This window comes from Panthera leo, chromosome A2, assembly GCF_018350215.1.
Source record: "Panthera leo isolate Ple1 chromosome A2, P.leo_Ple1_pat1.1, whole genome shotgun sequence".
NCBI lineage: Eukaryota > Metazoa > Chordata > Mammalia > Carnivora > Felidae > Panthera > Panthera leo.
This window is the reverse complement of record NC_056680.1, coordinates 113,909,086-113,930,618: the sequence shown is the minus strand read 5'-3', so window position 1 is coordinate 113,930,618 and position 21,533 is coordinate 113,909,086. Positions and strand designations below refer to the sequence as shown.

Below are 21,533 nucleotides of genomic sequence, written 5' to 3'. Positions count from 1 at the left end.
TTTTTTACATTTTATACAATGTTTCAATTTATCCTTTAATTTCGGTCTATAATGGGTTGTTTTATGTAATTATGCTAAAGTTTAAAGTATCATTGATTTGGTATTAATCATGAAATAAGAATTATTTAAGATACTTAATATTAATTAATCTTTATTATTTCTTTGTTTAGGAAATACAGAATTAACAGGTCAAGAAGAACTCATGGAGATATCTGAAGTTGACGAGGGATTTTATTCCCGGGCTGCGTCTAGTACTAGCCAATCGGGTTTATCAAACAGTAGTAACAATTCTAGTAACAAGACAAGCGTAGGAAAGACTCAGAGACGGTCAGGAGGAAGCAAAACGGGAGGAAAAGAAAAAGAAACCACAGGGGAGTCTTGCAAAGACCACTTTGCCCGAAAACAAACTCAGAGAGCCCAAAGTGAGAATCTTGAGCTTCTCTCTTTGAAAAGACTGACATTAACTACCAGCCAATCTCTGCCTAAACCTTGTAGCCATGGTTTGGCTAAGACAGCTGCAACTGTATTCAGTAAATCCTTTGAACAAGTCAGTGGTGTCACAGTCCCACATAACCCATCATCTGCTGTTGGCTGTGGGCCTGGGACAGATGCCAATAGGTTTTCTGCTTGTAGTCTCCAAGAAGAAAAGCTTATTTACGTTTCTGAAAGGACTGAACTTCCAGTGAAGCATCCATCAGGTCAGCAGAGACCTCCTAGTATCAGCATTACCTTGTCTACAGATTAATTTGTAATAGTTTTCCCACCTAACTAGTGAATCTAGAAATACGACTCTGCTTCTTTATGAAAGCACCCATCGTCTTTTATCCCTGTCCCAGACGGGAGCCCTTGTGTCTTAAATTCTAAAGGCTACCTTGACCTTATGAAGGGAATAACGTGTAGGTTGTAATAAGGTCAAACGTGGTTCTGTTATTTCTTGGGTGTATTTTCCCCCCTTGATTTGAGTCTTTTTTTTTCTTTCTTATTTGTTTCTATGGTCTAAGATGGTCAGTGTCACAATACATTTTGGCAAGTTGTCTGATCAAATTGGGGACATCTCATGTGAGGTTGTGAGTTCTTATTTTTTAATAACTCCTATTTTGGTAGTTGTATGTTTGGCCTTCAGCGTAAAAGGGAATCTCATGCATGGGAGCTGTTTTTGAAAGGAGGCAGAGGGTGCAACTCCAGGAATTCTGTCGCTGACTGCACAACAGGGCAGTCTGAAAATCAGGCATGTTAAAAAAACAAGAATGATGTGTATGAAAAGTGCCTGATAAAAATGTTTGTAATCAGATTGTCCTTAAGATTAGTGGAATCATTTATATAAAGCACTGGAAAAAGCCTCGTAACTCAGTACCTAGACTATTATGTAATTCCAGGGGAAGGGTAGAGGGATTTTTGTTGTTATCTTTGGAACATTTTTATATAAAAATCAGATTGCCAGTAGATGTGTCGTTTTGAAGTATTTGATCTGGATTTAGCAGGTGAAAATCCCTTTCAATTCCTAAAACGTAATCAGCCATGAAGCTGACTTACCCTGCTGCTTGACTTTGGAAATCCTAGGTAGTTTGGTTTCCTAGAATTCAAAGTATACATCATTGAAGTCTTCCTGGAAATCATCGTAAATCGTGCAACACAGCTCTCAAGACACCGGTGTCAACCATATAATATTGAATTGTTTGTCAGCAAATGAAGGAAATTAGGTAAATTTTTCATCTCTAAAATGTCATGAAAGAAAGCATAATGAAATATGGACAAAGGACATTTATGTAATTAATTTAGGTTTATTTATGTTTGTGCTCTTAAATTTAGAATTGTAAAATATGAAAGAAGTTAAATAATTTGTTTGTGAACAGGCCTAGTTTAAATGTTCTTGTCATGGTAGAAAGAATAATCAATGTAGTTGGCCCCAACCAAAAAATAAAAATAAAAAAGGCAATATGGCAGAAGCTAAACAAACTTGTATGTAGCTGTAGAGAACTGTGTGACCTCTAGATAGATGTAAAATGTGGTACTTGCTAGTGCTCGTCCTTTTAGCTGTGGTCAAGGCTCCCTGTAAATCAAATGTACGTAACTAATAATTCAGGGGGAGAGAAAGAAAGCAGGGCTGAGGATAAGGGTAAGTTGACTGGGAGGGAAGGCCTGTCTGTCCCCTCTTTGTCTCCTTCACTATTAATGCACAGTGGTTTCCTTATTCACAGTCCCTAGCTGTAGTTGCACAGAAAATGTTAGTTTTCCTTTTGTGCCTGCTTATGCAGAGCTCAAATGTGAAAAATTTGTATGTCCTAAAGAGTGCTAAAGCATACGCTATGAATGCAGTTTTGATCATAACTGCTTTGGCTACCATTTTAAATTTAAATCTTCAAAAAGCATGAACTAGTTTTCATTCATTAATCTTGAATAGAATATGGCTTTTATTAGAAGTGAATTTGAGTTTTTTAGTTCCACTAATAGAAATGGAATAAGATCTATTGCCATAAACTGTAGTTTAAAAAAGAAAAAGAAAAAAAAAAGGTAAGACTAGACCGTGAAACTTGATATTGTATTAATTTAACAGGAATCCTGTGTACAATTTAAAATATTTGTAAAATGTCACTGTGAATTTCCTTTTGTCTTTTTCTAATTCTTTAACAAAAAAAATCCCTCAGGCATATAGCTACTAACAATATTAATAGTCTTAAGAATTAATTTTAGAAGATTGGCCTTTTAAGCAAGTCAAGTGCTTAGGAAACGTAGAATAAATCTGAGGAAACAGCTGGCAGAAATGAGAGATCAGATTTTAATGATCAACTGCTGTAATGGAACCTCATTTTGGTATTATTCTAGATCATTGCTACTCCTACAGTCTGAGGACCAGTAAGTAGCATTGGCATCACTAGGCATCTTGTTAAAGATGTAGAATTTCAGAGCCACTTTTAATCTACCGAATCATAATCTGCCTTTTAACAAGATCCTTAAGTGATTTTTATGTGCATTAAAGTTTAAAAAGAGAGTATCAAAAGTACAAATTACCTACCTAATATTTGGAATTTTCAGTGGTCTCACAACACTAGATCAAATATGTTAGATACTAAATATTATAATCTTCATTGTTTTTAATAGCTTATAAATTTTTAATAGTGTCTATGACACTTATTAGATCCTTACTTCTAAATTTTTAATGATTTTCATTTATTTTTACAATAAAATTATAACATTTTATATTTTTCATATTAACTATAAATGGAATCAGAGCTGTAGATGCCTACCATTTTAAGTATGAAAGAGGTACCACCGTTTTATACAATGCACAACAAATCTTCATGTGTATATTCTTTAAAGAACTCTGAAGGCTTACTTAGTGGAGTGGTTCTGAATTTTTGTTTCAAGTGATTTGCACGAGTTGATTTCCTGGAAGTTATGTTGACAGTAAAATTATTTAATAGCACCTTTGATACTATTTCAAATAAGGGTTATACATTTGAAAATTTTTATAGCAATTATAAATATTGGATAAATGCTAACTATGGTAACAATTAAAATTATCCCTCTTACTCAGCTTTCCAGATTTTAAAGTTGGGGTGACTTTTTTAGGTCATTTTTTCACAAAGATGCTAATGTAACCATTTGGTCACAGATCTCCTCTATATCTTTATCACAAAAAGGAGTCTGCCCCAAATGGGAAATTGCACCCCATAGTTCAAAGGATCTGAACAAAAATGATAGTTCCATTCCACATTTTAAGCCATTAGGGAGTCTTAAAATTACCCAACCTCTCACTCTTCAACTACTCAACTACCTGGGGTATTCTAGTGAAGGTAGGTCCCAGCATTTGCCTTTGGAATTGAGTAGGGACTTGCCTTTGGAATCAAGTTCAAGGGAGTGTCCCCAGAGGACCTAGGACAGGTGAGCACCCTGGAACCCCTTGTACTCCACCATGGAACTTTTTGAGGCAGCTCTGTAGATTTGAAGGGTAGAAATTCTCAGTCCTTAAATGATGACAAAGTTTGTTTTGAAAAAGCAGTATTTTGTTGCCCTTTTCAATTATGAAGCAACTGCTTAATAAACAAAACAAAAAGTTAGAGGGAAATATGTTTTTTAAACCAAAATAGATAAAAATGATACCAGTTTTAAGGGATTTTGCCTATTTTGGAAGACTCAAATTACAATGTTAAAACCTTTACATTTAAATTATAGAGAAAAAAATTGTACTCTGAGACATAATTTTAAATAGATATTTAAAATAAGACTTTAACATTTGACTCTATAGGCACAATAAATTTACACTTTGTTAAAGGGAAGCACATCAAGGAAATCTATATCATAAATAATATAACAAAAAATGTTTCTTAAAAAGCCTTTAAAGAGAAGAATAATTTGATGGGCACTTAAGTTAAGCATTGTAGATAGAAATAAATGTATAATAGTGTCTTCCCAGTCTTTGGATAAAAAATATAAACTCTCTAGTCCTTTACTTAGCATGAAATTTATATTTTTAGATTAGTTGCTTAGTAAAATTATACTCAGTACTTGAGTTATTCACATTTATGTTTAATATTGTTAAATTCTTTATCAGAGAACATAAATATGTTATCCTATGTATTTTGTAACTTGTGCATATCTAAAAAGACTAGCAGTGAACATTTTGGAAGATGTTTTTGTGTTTTTTTATAGCAGAGATCTAGAGTACCTGTGTCTTAATATGAAGTTTCTTTTAGTAAACTCAAGATCTTATTTTGCATACCTTTGCTTTCTCTTATGTAGGGTTTTTTGTGTACTGCTTATCTTTATTTCTAATCCTGTAGTGATACTAATCTTTTCATAGTAAATGTACTTGTTTCTAATTGTATTCCAGGAGTTTACATTCCTAAAGAATAAACTATGACTTTGCATATTTTTATGTGCTCTCTACATTTTTAAGGCTATGGAAATAAACTGGAGTTTAGTTTTTTGAAGTTTTGTATATTTGTGTAAATGTCCTTATGCAGTACTTTATACAGCAGTGTTGCCTCTTGTTTTATTGAAATAAAAACTGAAAAAATATGTTTTCCAGATCATTTTACTCATTAAAAATCATCATAAATTTTTGCAAAAGTCATGATGTGGAGAAAGAAAGTTAAAGGAGGAAGACTTAGGTGAGTTGAGCCATTGAGAACTTTTGGGAGTAAGCCATAGGACAATGACATCTCATTTCCAGCTGTATGTTTTACACAGCCCAAGGATAGGAAGTAAGTTCATTGGTGTCCATCCAAGAGAAAATGAGCTCCGTAGGTCATGTGCCATTGACTCATTATTTATCAAACCAGAAGCACAGGCAAATATAGATAATAAAACTTTGCCCTTTTATCTTTAATATGAGTCTTTATCTCTTGAGTACAGAGATTTTATGCCCCTAGTTCTGAACATAGGACTTTTTGCATAGTGGGTATTGAGCCATTTAAGGAATGTGTGAGTTAGGTTGGGATTAGTTTTGGGAAAGAATGAAGGATGGAGTCTCTAATATATTATACTACTATAAAATTTTCGAATTTCATTTATTGGCTCTAGGAAATCTCTATGGCATTACTTGAATTGCTTTATTGTGTGTGCTTAGAAACAAGACTGTCTTAGAAACTTGAAAAGAAGTTCCTGGTGTGTAGTTGATTTGATTGTATATTTGGCTAATTCCATTTTAGCTAAGGAACTATGTAATTTGGGAAATGTTTCCTGAACTATTAGGAAAGTATTTGGAGAGGAGCACAACAGTGATGTTGTAAGCAGTATATTAGCCCTATGAAATATATATTCTCCTAGTGACTTTAGTAATCCCAATAAATCGTTGACTGATCTCAAAGAATCTGACTTTGGTAATACTGATATAATTATTTTGTAATTGTTAAGAAAGGCCTTTACAAACAATTCTAGTCATTTGCTAATTTCCCGTGCATTGTTATTGTGGCAGTGGTAATAGCTAATATATATAATTAAAATTATAATCTCATTTCATCTTCAAACCAATTCTACAAAATGAGTAGAATCCCCATTTTACAAAAGAGGAAACTGAAGCTCTCTAAAGGGCAGGTGACTTGCCCAAGGTCACATAGCTGCTGGGTGGGAAAGCTAGGGCTTGAACACAGCTCTATGACTCTCACTTTCCTTTTGTATTACTTGGTAAAAGGAGGTACTAAGTAAATACTACATAGTGGACATATATTTGAAATTCATTCATCCCATCTGTCTTACAGGTGAGAGAGTTAATTTTTAACATAAAAATAAAAGTTTTCCAAAAATAAATTGTGATATGTTTTGTAGAACTTTAGATAATTGTGTTTCGGTGGTAAACCAAGTGCTGATTATTCTGATGTTAAAAACATGGTAAAATGCAAATTAAGATTTTGTCATTTTTTTTTATGTGTCAGATAGATAAAAATGAGATTGACACTGGTATTGGTATAGGTGTGGGGAAAACAATCTTCGGCTAACTTACCACAGGAGTGTAAATTGATACAACTAAGTCATTGAGCAATTCAGCAGGATCTATCCAACTTTAAAATACATACACCCTCCCACCTAGCAATTCTACTCTTCTGTGTCTATTCCAGTCCTTATATTCTACAGAAATTTTAGCACAAATGTGTAAAGGTATTCATTGCAGCATTGCTTATAATAGCAAAAACAAAACAAAACAAAACAAAGCAACTAAATGACCAATAATAAAGAACTCGATAAATTATGGTACTTGCATATAGTGGAATATAATGTAGCTGTTAAAAACAAGGCAGATCTGTATGTGGTGATTCAGAAAGATTGTATTATATAATGTTCCCTGAAAAAAATCATGTCATACACACACACATATCATACGTGTGTGTGTGTGTGTGTGTGTGTGTGTGATCCCATTTTCATAAGAAGTGTGTGGAACATTTAATATGGGTGTTTTGTATGTATGGTAAGTTTCTATATACATATATAGCAAGTGTATAACGTGTATATATTATATATATGTGTATATATACAATAATACATATACACATATGTTTGCTGGTATGCAGGGAGGAAAGCATTATTTTTCTAAGCATGATCTAAATATAGCATGCATTAGAAAAAACTTGTGGTTTTTAAAATACAGATTCTGGGGACTGTATTAATCCCCCTGAATCAAAACAACTGAAGTGTGAAGCATGGCAACCTATATTTCTTACAAGTTCCTCAGTTAATTCTTATACAAACTTAACATTTGGCCTAGTAGCTGAGAGAAATGAATTGATTATCTTTGTGTCTCTGGTAGTTGTTTGTAGAAAGATGAACTTCTTTTGTGGGAATCTGAATGGCTCAGTAAGTTAAGCGTCCAACTCTTGATCTTGGCTCAGGTCATGATCTCATGGTTTGTGAGTTCGAACCCTGCATCGGGCTCCCTGCATGACAATGCAGAGCCTGCTTGGGATTCTCTCTTTCCCTGTCCCTCTCCAACTTGTGCTTTCTCTCTTTCAAAATAAGTAAACTTAAGAAAAAAAAAAGACAAACTTTTTTTTTACATTTATTTATTTTTGAGAGACAGAGAGAGAGCGCCCGCGCGCATGAGCACAAGTGGGGGAGGGGCAGAGAGAGAAGGAGACAGAATCCAAAGCAGGATCCAGGCTCTGAGCTGTCAGCACAGAGTCCGACGCGGGGCTCAAACTCAAACTGTGAGATCATGACCTGAGCCGAAGTTGGACGCCAAACTGACTGAGCCACCCAGGAGCCCCTAGACAAACTTCTTTTTAAAAAATAATTAATTGATAGATTAATTTTTAAGTTGAGGTATAATTGACATATAACATTATACTAGTTTCATGTGTACCATAATGATTAAATATTTGTATATATTGCAAAATAATCATCACAAATCTAGTTAATATCTGCCACCATACATAGTTACAGGATTTTTTTTTCTCTTGTGATGAGAACTTTTAAGATTACTCTGTTCACAACTTTCAAACATATAGTAGAATATTAATAACTTTTGGCATCATGCTGAACATTACATCCCCAGGGCTTATTTATTTTATAACTGGAAGTTTGTACCTTTTGATTCCCTTTACCCATTTTGCCTACCCTCTCTTATCCCCACCTTCTGACTTTATTTCACTTAGCATAATGTCCTCAGGGCCCATCCATGTTGTTGCAAATAGCAAGGTGTCCTTTTTTATGGCTGAATAATATTCTATTGTGTGTGTGTGTGTGTGTGTGTGTGTGTGTGTGTGTGTGTGTGTTATTCAGTTGACCCTTGAATAACACAGATTTGAACTGCATGGATCTACTATATGCAAATTTTTTCAATAAACATATTCTTTCTTTCCTATGATTTCTTTAATAACATTTTCTTTTTTCTAGCTTGCTTTATCTTAAGAATACAGTACATAATACATATACAAAATATGTGTTAATTGCCTGTTTATGTTATTGGTAAGATTTGTGGTCAACAGTAGTCTATTAGTAAATTTGGGGGAATTCAAAAGTGATATGTGGATTTTCGACTGCATGGGGAAGGTCAGCACTCCTAACCCCTTCATTGTTCAAGAGTTAGCTGTATACATTTTCTTCATCCATTCATCCATCAATGGACACTTAGGTTGTTGAGAAAGGACAAACTTCTTGAAGAGATCTTGTTAATTAAGTAAAACTAAGTATGAAAACTGACTGCAGTAAGAGAGTGCACTGCCTTGATGTGCATAGCTGTGCTTCAGAGCCAGAAAATTAGGTAATAGATAGAACTTGGGGATCTGTGCTCAAATGGTTTGAGGCATGTCTGTCAAGAGAGAAAACTGATTGGATTTGGCAAAGTTAATGAAATGGTTTAGGATTGGTGGACACAGCAAGCAAGAGCCTTGAAAAGTCTTGGTAAACTGTTGTTTGATAAGCCAGCTGTTTGTCCAGATAAGCAAATTATTGTCTCCATCCTATAGGAATTTCCTTATACAAACAAAAAATTAGGGACTGCTTCTGTTTGTTTTTTGTTTGCCTAGTTTACAATCCTGTCTTTCCTAGGCAAAGGTTTCCTGGAATAAACAACTAAGTCCTGTTGACATAGGTGGGCTAAAGTCTTATCTGGGTCACATTGACACTGATGGTTTCAGATCTGTTTATCTCTCCCTATTCAAATTGTAAGTCAATATTATAAACACAGCATATTCATAATGTCCCTTAGTGACTTCTTATGGCTCTACTGAAGATATCAAAGATTTCTTCTGAAGCTTCTTGACTCCTATATCACACTTGGCTCATAGTTGGTGTGTGCTCCAACATAATCATCATCACAAGAATTATCTCTTCACACTCTTCCACACTAGGCCATTGCCCTGTGTGTTAGTTTAGTATAAACCTATTATATGATAGTAGATGAAGATTTGTTTTACTATATACTATGTGAATCCAATCCAGTAAATGGGTGGCGAATAGGAGATCTGTGTTACTTTTCTTCGATTCAAGAGAAGTATGTGAAACTCCTTTGTTTCATACATCCACACAGAGATAAAGGTGAAAGTTATAAAACTTGACTGCTTTGGTTTTTTAAAGTGTATCTGCATAAAAGTTCTTTGGGAAGCAAATTATGATACATTACATCATGGGTTTTTTACTTAAAGTAATGAATAGCATGAAGATATTTCTGGTCTAGCATTTGAAATTTATTTTTTTCTTCTATCAGATTCTTTTCTTTTCATCATGAAGGTGAATAGGGTGCACACAGATATACAACATAAAGACAGGTAAGGCAAATCTAAATCCAGATTCACATTGCCCATTTTATGAGGAATCTCATGTATATATGGTATCTATGTATCTATGGTATACATGAGTGATGTCTATACTTTTCAGAAAATTAAGTAGGGAAGACCTAACTTCAACACTATAAATCCTCACTTCTTATTTCACTTGCTTCCTTTTATAGAAGCTACAAGTATATTTAACTTTGTATCCCAGGTCCACTACTGCCTCATGAAGGCTCGTAGTTCATTTATCTTAAAACTTTTACTCTTCTCATTTAGCTGAGATGCTTCTACTTCTATCTTGCCCCCACACTATAATTTTTACTAACATTTTCTTCTCCAAATCTTGTAAAATATAACCCTAAGGAACAACATGTCACCACTTCCTCTTCTGTTCCAATTCTACTCTAGTGTAGAATCTTGTTTCAATATCCATTTACATCCATCAAGTTGAATTTAATGAGGCAGGATGCTTGAAAGGAGAAAAAAAAAAAAAAAGAGCAAGCAAGCAAATCCATGAACTATACACTTATAATGCAAGAGAACACTATATTTCCCAGTTCACCAAGGAGGAAAAAATTGAGTCTGGTTATACAAGTGGTACTGCGCAGTATGCTAGTACTAGGTAGAAATAGACTGTGGTACTTCAACGTCAGTCAATGATGGTGTGGAGGACAGTAAGAAAAGGAACTCCTTACAGTGAGAATAAATGTGGGCAGTATTTTTTGTTGTCTGCTTTGCACAGAAGGTGAGATTTCTAGGTCTACACCATTTTATGACTCATGTTGACCAGGTGGTAAATTCCATGGTAGTAACCTTGGAAGATGAGTGATAAAATTTGGGCACGGTTGGACTAATTGTAAATGTAAACGTATGGTTGGACTTCTCAAAATGGGCTCATATGGTAAGAATAATCATTTCCCACATAAATACTAAGCAAAGGCCCTATTGTGAAGGAGATGCTTCATAAGCAGATGGTCAAGTTGATTCTGAAGATGTTGACAGTTTTTTGTTTTTTTTTAAATACCTCAATCCATGTTCAATCAGCTTATGAACAACGTGGCTATCCTGGAAAGATTGGGGCTATACATGGACTTCAACAATATGGCTCTTCTTTCATCAAGGCTACTCTGACGGCTGCTACTGCTAAAAGCCTAGTCTGAAAGCAGGAGGGACCAACCCTTAGATATCATGCCCTAGGGTGACCAAATAGTTGGTTAGTACCAGATTGATTTTAATTAAATCTCTTTTCTCATGGAGAGGTCGCTATTTTTCCTCATAAAATGGGCAATGTGAATCTGGATTTGGATTTGCCTTACCTGTATGTTGTATATCTGTGTGCAGTGCTAAGCACCCTATTCACCTTCATGATTTTCCTCAAAATGTTGCATCTAAGGAGCTTATTACATAAGAAATAAGGTAGAGGGGGAATTCCACTTCCAGGAATGGCAAACCATGTAGTTAACATCAAAATTTCTATGGACAACTAGATAATCTGGAAAAAATCTTTTTAAAATATAAAAATCTAGAAAGACAAGCCCATCATTAGGGCCATTTCTTACGTGGAAATATTCGCTGATTCTAGAGGGGGATAAACAGTGGTTTTACTACCTTTGGGAGGCTAGGAAGACAAATTTTGGATAGTGCCTACCAAGTTATGAGAGAGAACTTAGAAAACTCCCATGCTTGGGTTCTAGACCCCATAAAGCTCCATCAGAGAAGTAAAAGTGACTTGAAGTTACACTAACCCCCCCTACACACATACAAAGGGAATTCAGTGAAACCTCAAATCATAACAGCTCCCAAAATTGAATTAAAGTAATCCCCTAGGTGCCCAGTAATAAACAAATAAATACTCCCTGGTGGGAGGAAAAAACAAACAAACAAAGAAACCATCATCTTAAGCCTCAAGTTCTGTAAGTTTTCAAATTAAATGTCCAACAGAGAAGAAAAAATAACCAGACACTTGTACAGCACAGCAACATTCAATGATAACAAGTGACATGGGATAAAATTATTTTAAACCAGTGTTTGAAGCCATCTAAGAACTTTTAGGCAAACAAGACTCTAAGAACAAAAAGCTCAGAGAGAAGGTATGCAGAAAAGAATTAACACAGCAGGCCCAAGACACTATCCTTAGAAAGCCCTGCTTGCGAGGTTGGTCTTCGGCTAGCATCTGCGAATTTGGAATATGGGAATGTTCCTACCATTCTTTAACTGAGAAGGTAGCTTATTAAGTGTAAGCTATTTACACAAACAACATGGCTTATGCTGAACACCTACTTTCCTTCTGGGGGTCTGTAATTATGATACGTGCTAGGCAGAAGGTACCTATGACCAACTTCCAATACAAACCCTGGGCAACAAGTCTAACGAGTGTTCACGGCAGACAACAATTCACATATGTTATCACAATTCCACATCCTGTGTGATTCCACAGGGAAAGGATTCTTAGAAGCTTATGCCTGGTTTTCTCTGGACTTTACCCCATGCACTTTTCCCCTTTGCTGATTTTGCTTTGTATGTCTCTGCTATAATAAAGCATAGCCATGAGTAGGACCATATGCTGAGTCCTGTGAGTCCCTCTGAATCACTGAACCTGTGGGTTGTCCTGGAGATTTACAACACAGCAGAGAAGTGAGTAAACATTCTTCAGCTATGTCTTCCTTTATAGGATTGCCAGTTTTTGATACAAATCTGGGTAGAAGGAAGAAAGTTACTGCTAAGAATCAGAGAAGCAAACAAACTATTGCAACCCCACAAGAGTGAAGAGATAAAAAGTTTAGGATAATTGAGCCAACCAGCACTTGGGAGACCTAAAATCCTCATAAAGCAGGAAGGTTCAGAGAAGTGAGTCTCACACTCTGCTGATTCCCTCCCTTGAGTATTTGCTGAATTCTTGGATTGGTCAGAGCAGAAGGATTTTTAAAAAAACAAAAAGGCAGAAACCTGAAGGCCAAAACAAAGATTTTTTAAAATGTATATTGCATCATGGTATTGATGAAGCAAAAATTACATTCTAGAACCCATCAACAGAGGCACTGGTGTCTACTCCAGAATCTCATATAAGAACTCTGAGAATTACACCTTAGGAACAGGAAAGAATCCAAGTAAAGTAAATTAAACCTTATAACATTGCAATCTAGTTTCACATTCACTGAATTAGAGATTGGATTAATGTGATTTGCCTACACTGTCTTCCTACCAGGGAATAGAGTTATCCCCCTCTGTAGGAAGGTAACATCCAGAGACTGTACAGTATATCATATACAATACCTAATATTAAGTAAAAAATTACAAAGAATACCAAAGAGCAGAACCATGAGGAAAAATAGGCAATAAAACCAGATCCACAGATGATCCAGTTATTAGTGTTATCAGAGGCAGACTTAGAAGTAGCTTTGATTAATGAGTCAAGATGGAGAATTTCATGAGAACCAGTATCTTTTTTTAAAAAAATTGATTTGAAATTGTACAATTGAAAAATGCAAAGCCTAAAATTAAGAACTCAATATACATGTTTTGGGACACCTGGGTGGCTCAGTCAGTTAAGCGTCTGACTTCAGCTCAGGTCATGATCTTGCAGTTCATAAGTTCAAGCCCCGCATCAGGCTCTGTGCTGTCAGCTCAGAGCCTGGAGCCTGCTTCAGATTCTATGCCTTTCTCTGCACCCCCCACGCCCCCCTCCCCGGCTCTCTCTTTTTCTCTCTCAAAAATAAACAAACATTAAAAAAAACTTAAAAAAAAAAAGAACTCAATATATATGTGTAAACAGATTGGAGAATGGATTAAACAACCCATTCTAAACAAAAGAGACAGATTGTTAAACTGGATTAAATAAAACCATATGATGACTACAGAAGATATGCTTTAGATTCAAAAGCACAAAAATTTCAAAATAAAATGATCTAAAAAAGATATATCATGCAAACAGCAACCATAAGAAAGCCATAATGGTTACACTAATATCAAACCATTAGATGTTAAAACAACAAAATGTTACAAGAGACAAAGAAAGCATTTTATAATGACAAAAGTGTCAATCCATCATGAAGATGTAACAACTATAAACATATTCACTAAAAACAAACCCCCAAAATCTATGAGGTAAAAACTGGCAGAATTGAAGGGAGAAATAGACAATTCAATAAGAGTTTGTGCCTTCAATACCCCCGCTTTCTTGTTTATTTTAATTCAAGTATAATTAACGTACAATGTTATATTAGTTTCAGGTGTATTCAGTAGCCCACTTTCAACAATGGATATAATGATGAGGCAGAAGATCAACAAGAATTTGCCCTAGTAATTCAAGGTTGGTGTATTAATTTCCTAGAGCTGCTATAACAAATTCCAAAAATGTGGCTTAAAACAACAGAAATTTGACTTCCAGAGGACCCTAAGCTACCTTGTCTCACAGATATAACTAGATAACAATCACATCAGTGTAAATAATCCAGAAGACACCCGGAACTGGCAGAACAAATTCCACAACTAAATGTAGAGAAGAGGCCGCATCAAAGAGAGTAAGAGGGGTGGAGATGTGGTCAGGAGCTAAATAGCCAAAACTGCTGAGAGGGGAGAGAAACAGACCTTCACATTGGGGAGCCCCTGTGGGGAAGACAAATCCCCATAACATTTGGCTCTGAAAACCAGAGGTGCTGAATTTTGTGAGTTTTTACAACCAGGGGGACTTAAAGCGTGAACTTTAAAAATCAGCTAGCTAGGTCCTGGGAGTGCCTGGAAGGTGATAGGAAAGTCCCCACCCTTAAAGAGACTGCACAACAAACAGCACGTAGAAAAACAGCAGAGAAACAGCAATTTGAAAAAATGCCTGGGGCATAGGGGAGGGAGTTAGTTACTCCCCTCAGAGTGTGTCCCAGAGGAACAGAGATCTCTGGGAGACTCCTTTAGGAACAAAGTTGCCAGCAGGCACCATTTCCCTCCCCTACCACCACGGTACACACACGGCCACCTGTGGGAACCAATCTGTGCCGGCATTCATTACCTAATTTGCTTACACTGTGTCCTGCCCTTCCTGCAGGGCTTACCTCAGTTGCTGCACTGTGCATCCCCTCCCCTAGAAGACAAGCACAAACTTTGCCAACACTACATCTCCTGACCGGATACTTTGCAGGGTCTTGGTCCTGGTGGTGGCCACCAGTCACCTCCCATGGAAGACCAGCCCTCATCTTGTCAAAACTGAGCACCCTGCTGCATGTGCATTGGCAGATCAGTCCCAGCTGGCTCCAATCTAGGCAAAGGCTGCATGTCTCCTGTGGAAGAGGAGCAGCATGCATCTTTTTAAAAATGTGCCCTGCCCACTAATTTCAAGAGCAGGAGATGCACCTGGCTCTCCAAACACACAGAAAAAGATGGAGAGTTAGACAAAAAGGTATAGAAAGAGGAGACAGAGGAATATTTCCAAAATGAAAGAATAGGACAAAACCACACCAGAAATATATATCTAATAGAGAATTTAAACTAATCATAAAGATACTCACTGGACTTGAGAAAAGAGTGGAGGACAACAGTGAGACCATTAACAGAGAGATAAAAAAGAATCAGAGATGAAGACACAATAATTGAAAATAAAAATACACTAGATGGAATAAATAGTGGATTAGAGAAGGCAGAAGAATAAATCAGTGATCTGGAGGACAGAGCAATGGAAAGTAATCAAGTTGAGCAGGTGAGAGAAAAAAAAAATACGTAAAATGAGAATAGACTTAGGGAAATCAGGGACTCTACCAAGCAAAATAACATTCACGTTATAGGGATGCCAGAAGAAGAAGAGAGGGAAAGGGGACAGAAAATTTATTTGAAAAAATACCTGAAAACTTCTCAAATCTGGGGAAGGAAACAGAAATTCAGATACAGGAGGCACAGAGATCCCTTAACAATATCAACCCAAGGAGGTCCACACCAAGACATATAATAATTTCAATGGCAAAAAGTAGTGATTAAGAGAGATTTTTAAAAGCAAGAGAAAAGTAGACTGTTACATACAAGGGAAATCCCATAAGGCTATCAGTGGATTTTTCAACAAACTTTGCAGGCGAGAAGGTAATGGATGATACATTCAAAGTGCTAAAAGGAATAAAATCCACAGCCAAGAATACTCTGTTCAGCAAGGCTATCATAAAGATAAAGGCTATAATAAAGATAAGGAGTTTCCCAAACAAAATTTAAAGGCGTTCGTGACCACTAAATCAGCCCTACAAGAAATGTTAAAGAGGATTCTTTGAGTGGAAAGGAAAGACCGTAAGTAAAAGTACAAAAAGTAGGAAGCACAAGAGCAGTAAAAATAAGTATATCTGTAAAACTCCGTCAAGGGACTCACAAAATAAAAGGACAAAAAGCAGGACACCATGTACCTAAAACATGGGAAAGAGAGGAGTCAAGAATGGGTTCTAAACTAAGTGACTATCAACTTAATATAGACTGCTATATTCAGAAGATGCTATATACAAACCTAATGTTAACCACAAAAACCAGTAACAGATATGCAAAAAATAAAGAGGAAGAAATCCGAGTATATCACTAAAGAATGCCAATTTACAGTGAGAGAAGAGAGCAAGGGAAGAAAAGAACAGATAAGATCCACAAAAACAAACACAAAACAAATAAAAATGTCAATAAATACATATCAATAATTGCTTTGAATGTAAATGGACTAAATTCTCCAATCAAAAAATATAGGGTGATGGCGTTGATTTAAAAAAAAAAAAAAAAGAGCCATCTATATGCTGCCTACAAGAGACTCACTTCAGACCTAAAGACACATGCAGGTTGAAAGTGAGGGGAAACATTTGTCATGCAAATGGATGTGAAAAGAAAGCCAGGGTAGCAATACTTTTAAACAAAGACTGTAACAAGAGACAAAGAAGGATTATATATAATTATATTATTATAACAAAGGGGACAAATGAATAAGAAAATATAACAATTTTAAATATTTATGTCCCCGACATGAAAGTACCCAAATACATAAAACAGTTAATAGCAAACATAATCGATAGTAATACAATAATAGTAGGGGACTGTAACATCCTACTTACACTAATGGACAAATAATCTAAACAGAAAATCAATACGGAAACAGTGACTTTGAATGACACACTAGACCAGATGGATTCAACAAATATATTCAGAACATTCTATCCTAAAACAGAAGAATAAACATTATTTTCAAGTGCACATGGGACATTCTCCAGAATAGATCACATATTAGGTCATAAAACAAGTCTCAACAGTTCAAAAAGATTGAAATCATACCATGCATCTTTTCTGACCACGCTATGAACTTGAAATCTACCACAAGAAAAAAACCTGGAAAGAACACAAACACGTGGAAGTTAAATAAAATGCTACTAAGTAAATGGGTCGACCAAGAAATAAAAGAAGAAATAGAAAAATACATGGAGACTAATGGAAGTGAGAACACAAGTGTCCAAAATCTTTGCGATGCAGCAAAAGTGGTTCTAACAGGAAAGCTTATAGTAATACAGGCTTACCTCAAGAAGCAAGAAAATTCTCAAACAACCTAACCTTACACCTAAAGGAGCTAGAAAAAGAACAACAAACAAAACCCCAAACCAGCAGAAGGAAGGAAATAAAGATTAGAACAGAAATAAATGATATGGAAACTAAAAAACAATAGAACAGATCAGTGAAACCAGGGACTGATTCTTTGAAAACCTCAACAAAATTCATAAACCTCCAGCCAGACTCATTAAAAAAGGGAGAGAGGGAGAGAAAGAGACAGAGAGAGAGAACACTCAAACAAAATCACAAATGAAAGGGGAGAAATAACAACCAACACCACAGAAATACAAAAGGTTATTAGAGAATATTATGACAAATGATATGCTAACAAATTGGGCAATCTAGAAGAAATGGATAAATTCCTAGATAAATTCCATATAACCTACCAAAACTGAATCAGGAAGAAATAGAAAATTTGAACACACTAATTACCAGCAATGAAATTGAGTCAGTAATAAAAAAACTCCCAACGAATTAGGGTGCCTGGGTGGGTCAGTCTGTTAAGTGTCTGACTTCAGCTCAGGTCATGATCTTATGGTTCTTGAGTTCAAGTCATGCATCAGGCTCTCAGCTGTCAGCACAGAGCCCACTTTGGATCCTCTGTCCCCCTCTCTCTCTGCCCCTCCTCCACTTGTTCTCTCTCATTCTTTCTCAAAATAAAATAAATTTTTAAAAAAACTTAAAAAAAAACCCCAAAACTCCCAACAAACCAAAGTCCTGGACTAGATGGCTTCACAGGGGAATTCTACCAAATATTTAAAGAAGAGTTAATACTTATTCTTAAAATTTTCCAAAAAATAGAAGTAGGAAAACTTCCAAATTCATTTTATGAGGCCAGCATTACATTGAGGCCAACATTACACTGATACCAAAACCAGATAAAAACACCACAAAAAAAGAGAACTACAGGCAATATCTCCGATGAACATAGATGCAAAAATCCTCAACAAGATATTAGCAAACTGAATCCAACAATACATTTAAAAAATCACTCACCATGATCAAGTAGGATTTATTCCTGGTTTGCAAGTGTGGTTCAAGATTTGCAAATCAATGTGATACATCACAGTAATAAGAGAAAGGACAAAAATCATATGATCACTTGGATAGATGCATAAAAAGCATTTGAGAAAGTACAACATCCATTCATGATGAAACCCTCAACAAAGTAGGTTTACAGGGAACATATTTCAACACAATAAAGGCCTTATATGGAAAGCCCACAGCGAACTGTAGGACCATGTCAGGGTCCCCAACTGTGGGTTTGACTTATCACATTGGGGTCACCAATTGTGGGTTCAGCTTTCAACATTGTCCAGCAAAGCCAAGGACGGCAGAAAGGATTACTCAAGACTCCATGCAAGTCAAGAGAGGTGAGAGGGAGGCTAAGGGAAGACTCTCTGAGTTGCATTCAAGCTCTTGTATTTATTAGTCATACATTATAGGGAAAACATTGTGCAATATGTCCGTGCCAGTAAGAACTATAGAAAGCATGCAAAAAACAAGGCATTCCCAAGAGTACAAAAGAGCAGATGCCGAAAGTAGGGTGAACAAGATAAGATATTCCATAGATAAGATGGTCTAAGGAATTTTTGAGCACAGGCAGGACCCAACCCTTAAATACGCATTAACTAGATACTTTCAGCAGGGCCAGAAAGCAGTGTAATGCCTTCTTTATAATCTCCTTAACCAGAACATAGCTATTAGATTACCCACAGCAAACATCACAGGCAATGGGGAAAAACTGAGAACTTTTCCCCTGAGGTCAGAAACAAGAGAAGGAAGTCCATTCTCACCACTTTTATTCAACATAGTCCTGGAAGTTTTAGCTACAGCAATCAGAAAACAAAAAGAAATAAAAGCACCTAAAGTGGTAAGGAAGAAGTACAACTTTCACTATTTGCAGATGACATGATTCTATATATAGAAAACCCTAAAGATTCCACCGAAAAACTACTACAAGTGACAAATGAATTCAGTAAGGTCGCAGGATACAGAATCAACGTACAGAACTCTGTTGCATTTCTATACATTAATAATGAAGCAGCAGAAAGAGAAATGAAGAAAACAATCCCATTTACAATTGCACCAAAAATAATAAAATACCTAGGAATAAACTTAACCAAGGAGGTAAAAGACCTGCACTCTGAAAACAATAAAACACTGATGAAAGAAATTGAAGACAACACAAAGAAATGGAAAGATACCCCACGCTCTTAGATCGGGAGGACAAATATTGTTAAAATGTCCATGCTGCCCAAGCAATCTACAGATGTAATACAATCCCTAACAAAATACCAATAGCATTTTTTCACAAAACTAGAACAAATAATCCTAAAATTTGTGTGGAACTACAAAAGACCCTGAATAGCCAGAGTGAACTTGAAAAAGAAAAATAAAGTTGGAAGTACACAATGCCAGATTTCAAGTTATACCGCAAAGTGATAGTAATCAAAACAGTATAGTACTGACATCAAATAGACATATAGATCAATGGAACTGAATAGAAATCCCAGAAATAAACCCATAATTATATGGTCAATTAATCTCGGACAAAGAAGGCAAGAATATGTGTATGCCAGATTATATCTCTGTATTTATCCTACTTGGAGTTTATTGAGTTTTGGATATGTAGATTAATATTTTTTCAACATATTTAGTACATTTTAGCCATTATTTTCGATTTTTTTCTCCTTTTACTTATTTCTCTCCTTAGTACTCTCATTACTTGAAAGTGTACTTAAAGGTGTCTCATACTTATTCTGAATCTCTTTTTTTCATGCTATTTTCTCTCTGTTCCTCTGTACAATCTCTATCAATCTATCTTCAAGTGTACTGTTTCTTTGTTTTGCCGATTCAAATCTATCACTGAGTTTCTCTAATGGCTCTTTTTTAAAAACATTATTAATTTTGAGAGAAAGAGAGAGTACCCGTGCATGTGTGAGCTGGGGAGGGGCAGAGAGAAAGGGAGGGAGAGAATCCCAAGCAGGCTCCGCACTGTCAGTGCAGAGCCTGACTCAGGGCTCAGTCTCACGAACCATGAAATCATGGCCTGAGCCAAAATCAAGAGTCCGTATGCTTAACTGACTGAGCCACCCAGGTGACCCTCTAATGACTCTTCATTTCGGTTATTCCACTTTTTAATTCCAAAATTTCTGTTTTTTTTTCATAATTTCTATCTCTTTATTGATATTCTGTATTTGATGGGATATTGTCATCATAAATTCCTTTACTTCTTTATACATCATTTCCTTGAGTCCTTGGAATATATTTATAAGAGGTACTTTGAAGTCTTTGTCTGTTAATCTGACATCTCATCCCTCTTAGTCAGTTTCTTTTGTTCCCGTGTGTAGTCTGTACTTTCCTCTTTCTTTGCATGCATATCTCAATGTGTTTTCTGAAAACTGGACATTTTGGGTAATATTTTGTGGCTATGGATTCTGATTTCCCTCCTCTCCCTCCGGGGCCTATTTTTGTTCTTATTTATTTTTGGTGGTGGTGGTAGAGATTGGTGTGTGTATGAGAATTAACTAGCTTGTTTTAGTAAGGTCTGTTTTCTCTCACTGTGTGGTATCAGTCTTTGGAGGGCACTTCCTTGGACATGCACACAGTCCCTCTGGAAGTCAGTGGGGCTGAAGCCTCGGCTCTTAATCACATTCTGAGACTATCCAGTGTGGTCCAAGGCACCCAGGTAGACAAAGACGCTTATTAGGCAGGGCATTTCAAGGGATTAGAGATCACCTTCCAGGAGCTCAGGGCAAAGGCCAGACCTTTTTCTGGGCAAGGTTAATTCTTTACTACACAGAGTGTGAAGATTTCCATGCTGGTGGGAGTGCGTTGTGTATTCACGAGTGTAAAGGTGGCTAGTGGCAGGTTAGAGAATTACTGATGAGGTGACAAATGAAGAAGGGATAAATGCCATTAACACATGACATAGATGAAAGACATGCATGGAATTAATCAGCTTTTTTTTATCATTACTTCCCTCAATATAGTGTCAGGAAGACCACAATAGAGATATAATAAAACCAAAATCACAAGCAAAAGAAGAGCCAAGTTGTATCTCTGCTAGAGGACTGGGGTATGTGTTTTACAACAGTGCCATGACAGAATATCTAAACAAGGAAAGCTGCTTAAATTGAGCATAAAGGGAATTTATAGCAAAAAGTTACAGCAATGGGGCACCTATGTGGCTCGATCTAAGTGTCTGACTTCAGCTCAGGTCATGGTCTCGTGGTTGGTGAGTTTGAGCCCCACATTGGGATCTCTGCTGTCAGACAGAGCCCA

General features: G+C 36.1%; 1 protein-coding gene across 11 annotated transcripts in view; it reads left to right on the top strand.

Moving 5' to 3' along the window:
- Window positions 1–21,533, top strand: part of FAM126A (family with sequence similarity 126 member A) — a 133,472-nt gene that overhangs the window by 99,176 nt on the left and 12,763 nt on the right. For 4 of the 11 annotated variants that reach the window (XM_042920008.1, XM_042920013.1, XM_042920023.1 and 1 more), the window contains exons 11-12: window positions 171–1,700; window positions 5,030–5,111. In XM_042920008.1, the coding sequence (XP_042775942.1) occupies window positions 171–745 (575 nt within the window). In that variant the 3' untranslated portion in view covers window positions 746–1,700; window positions 5,030–5,111. The other 7 variants (XM_042920067.1, XM_042920057.1, XM_042920046.1 and 4 more) reach the window with 6 other exon arrangements.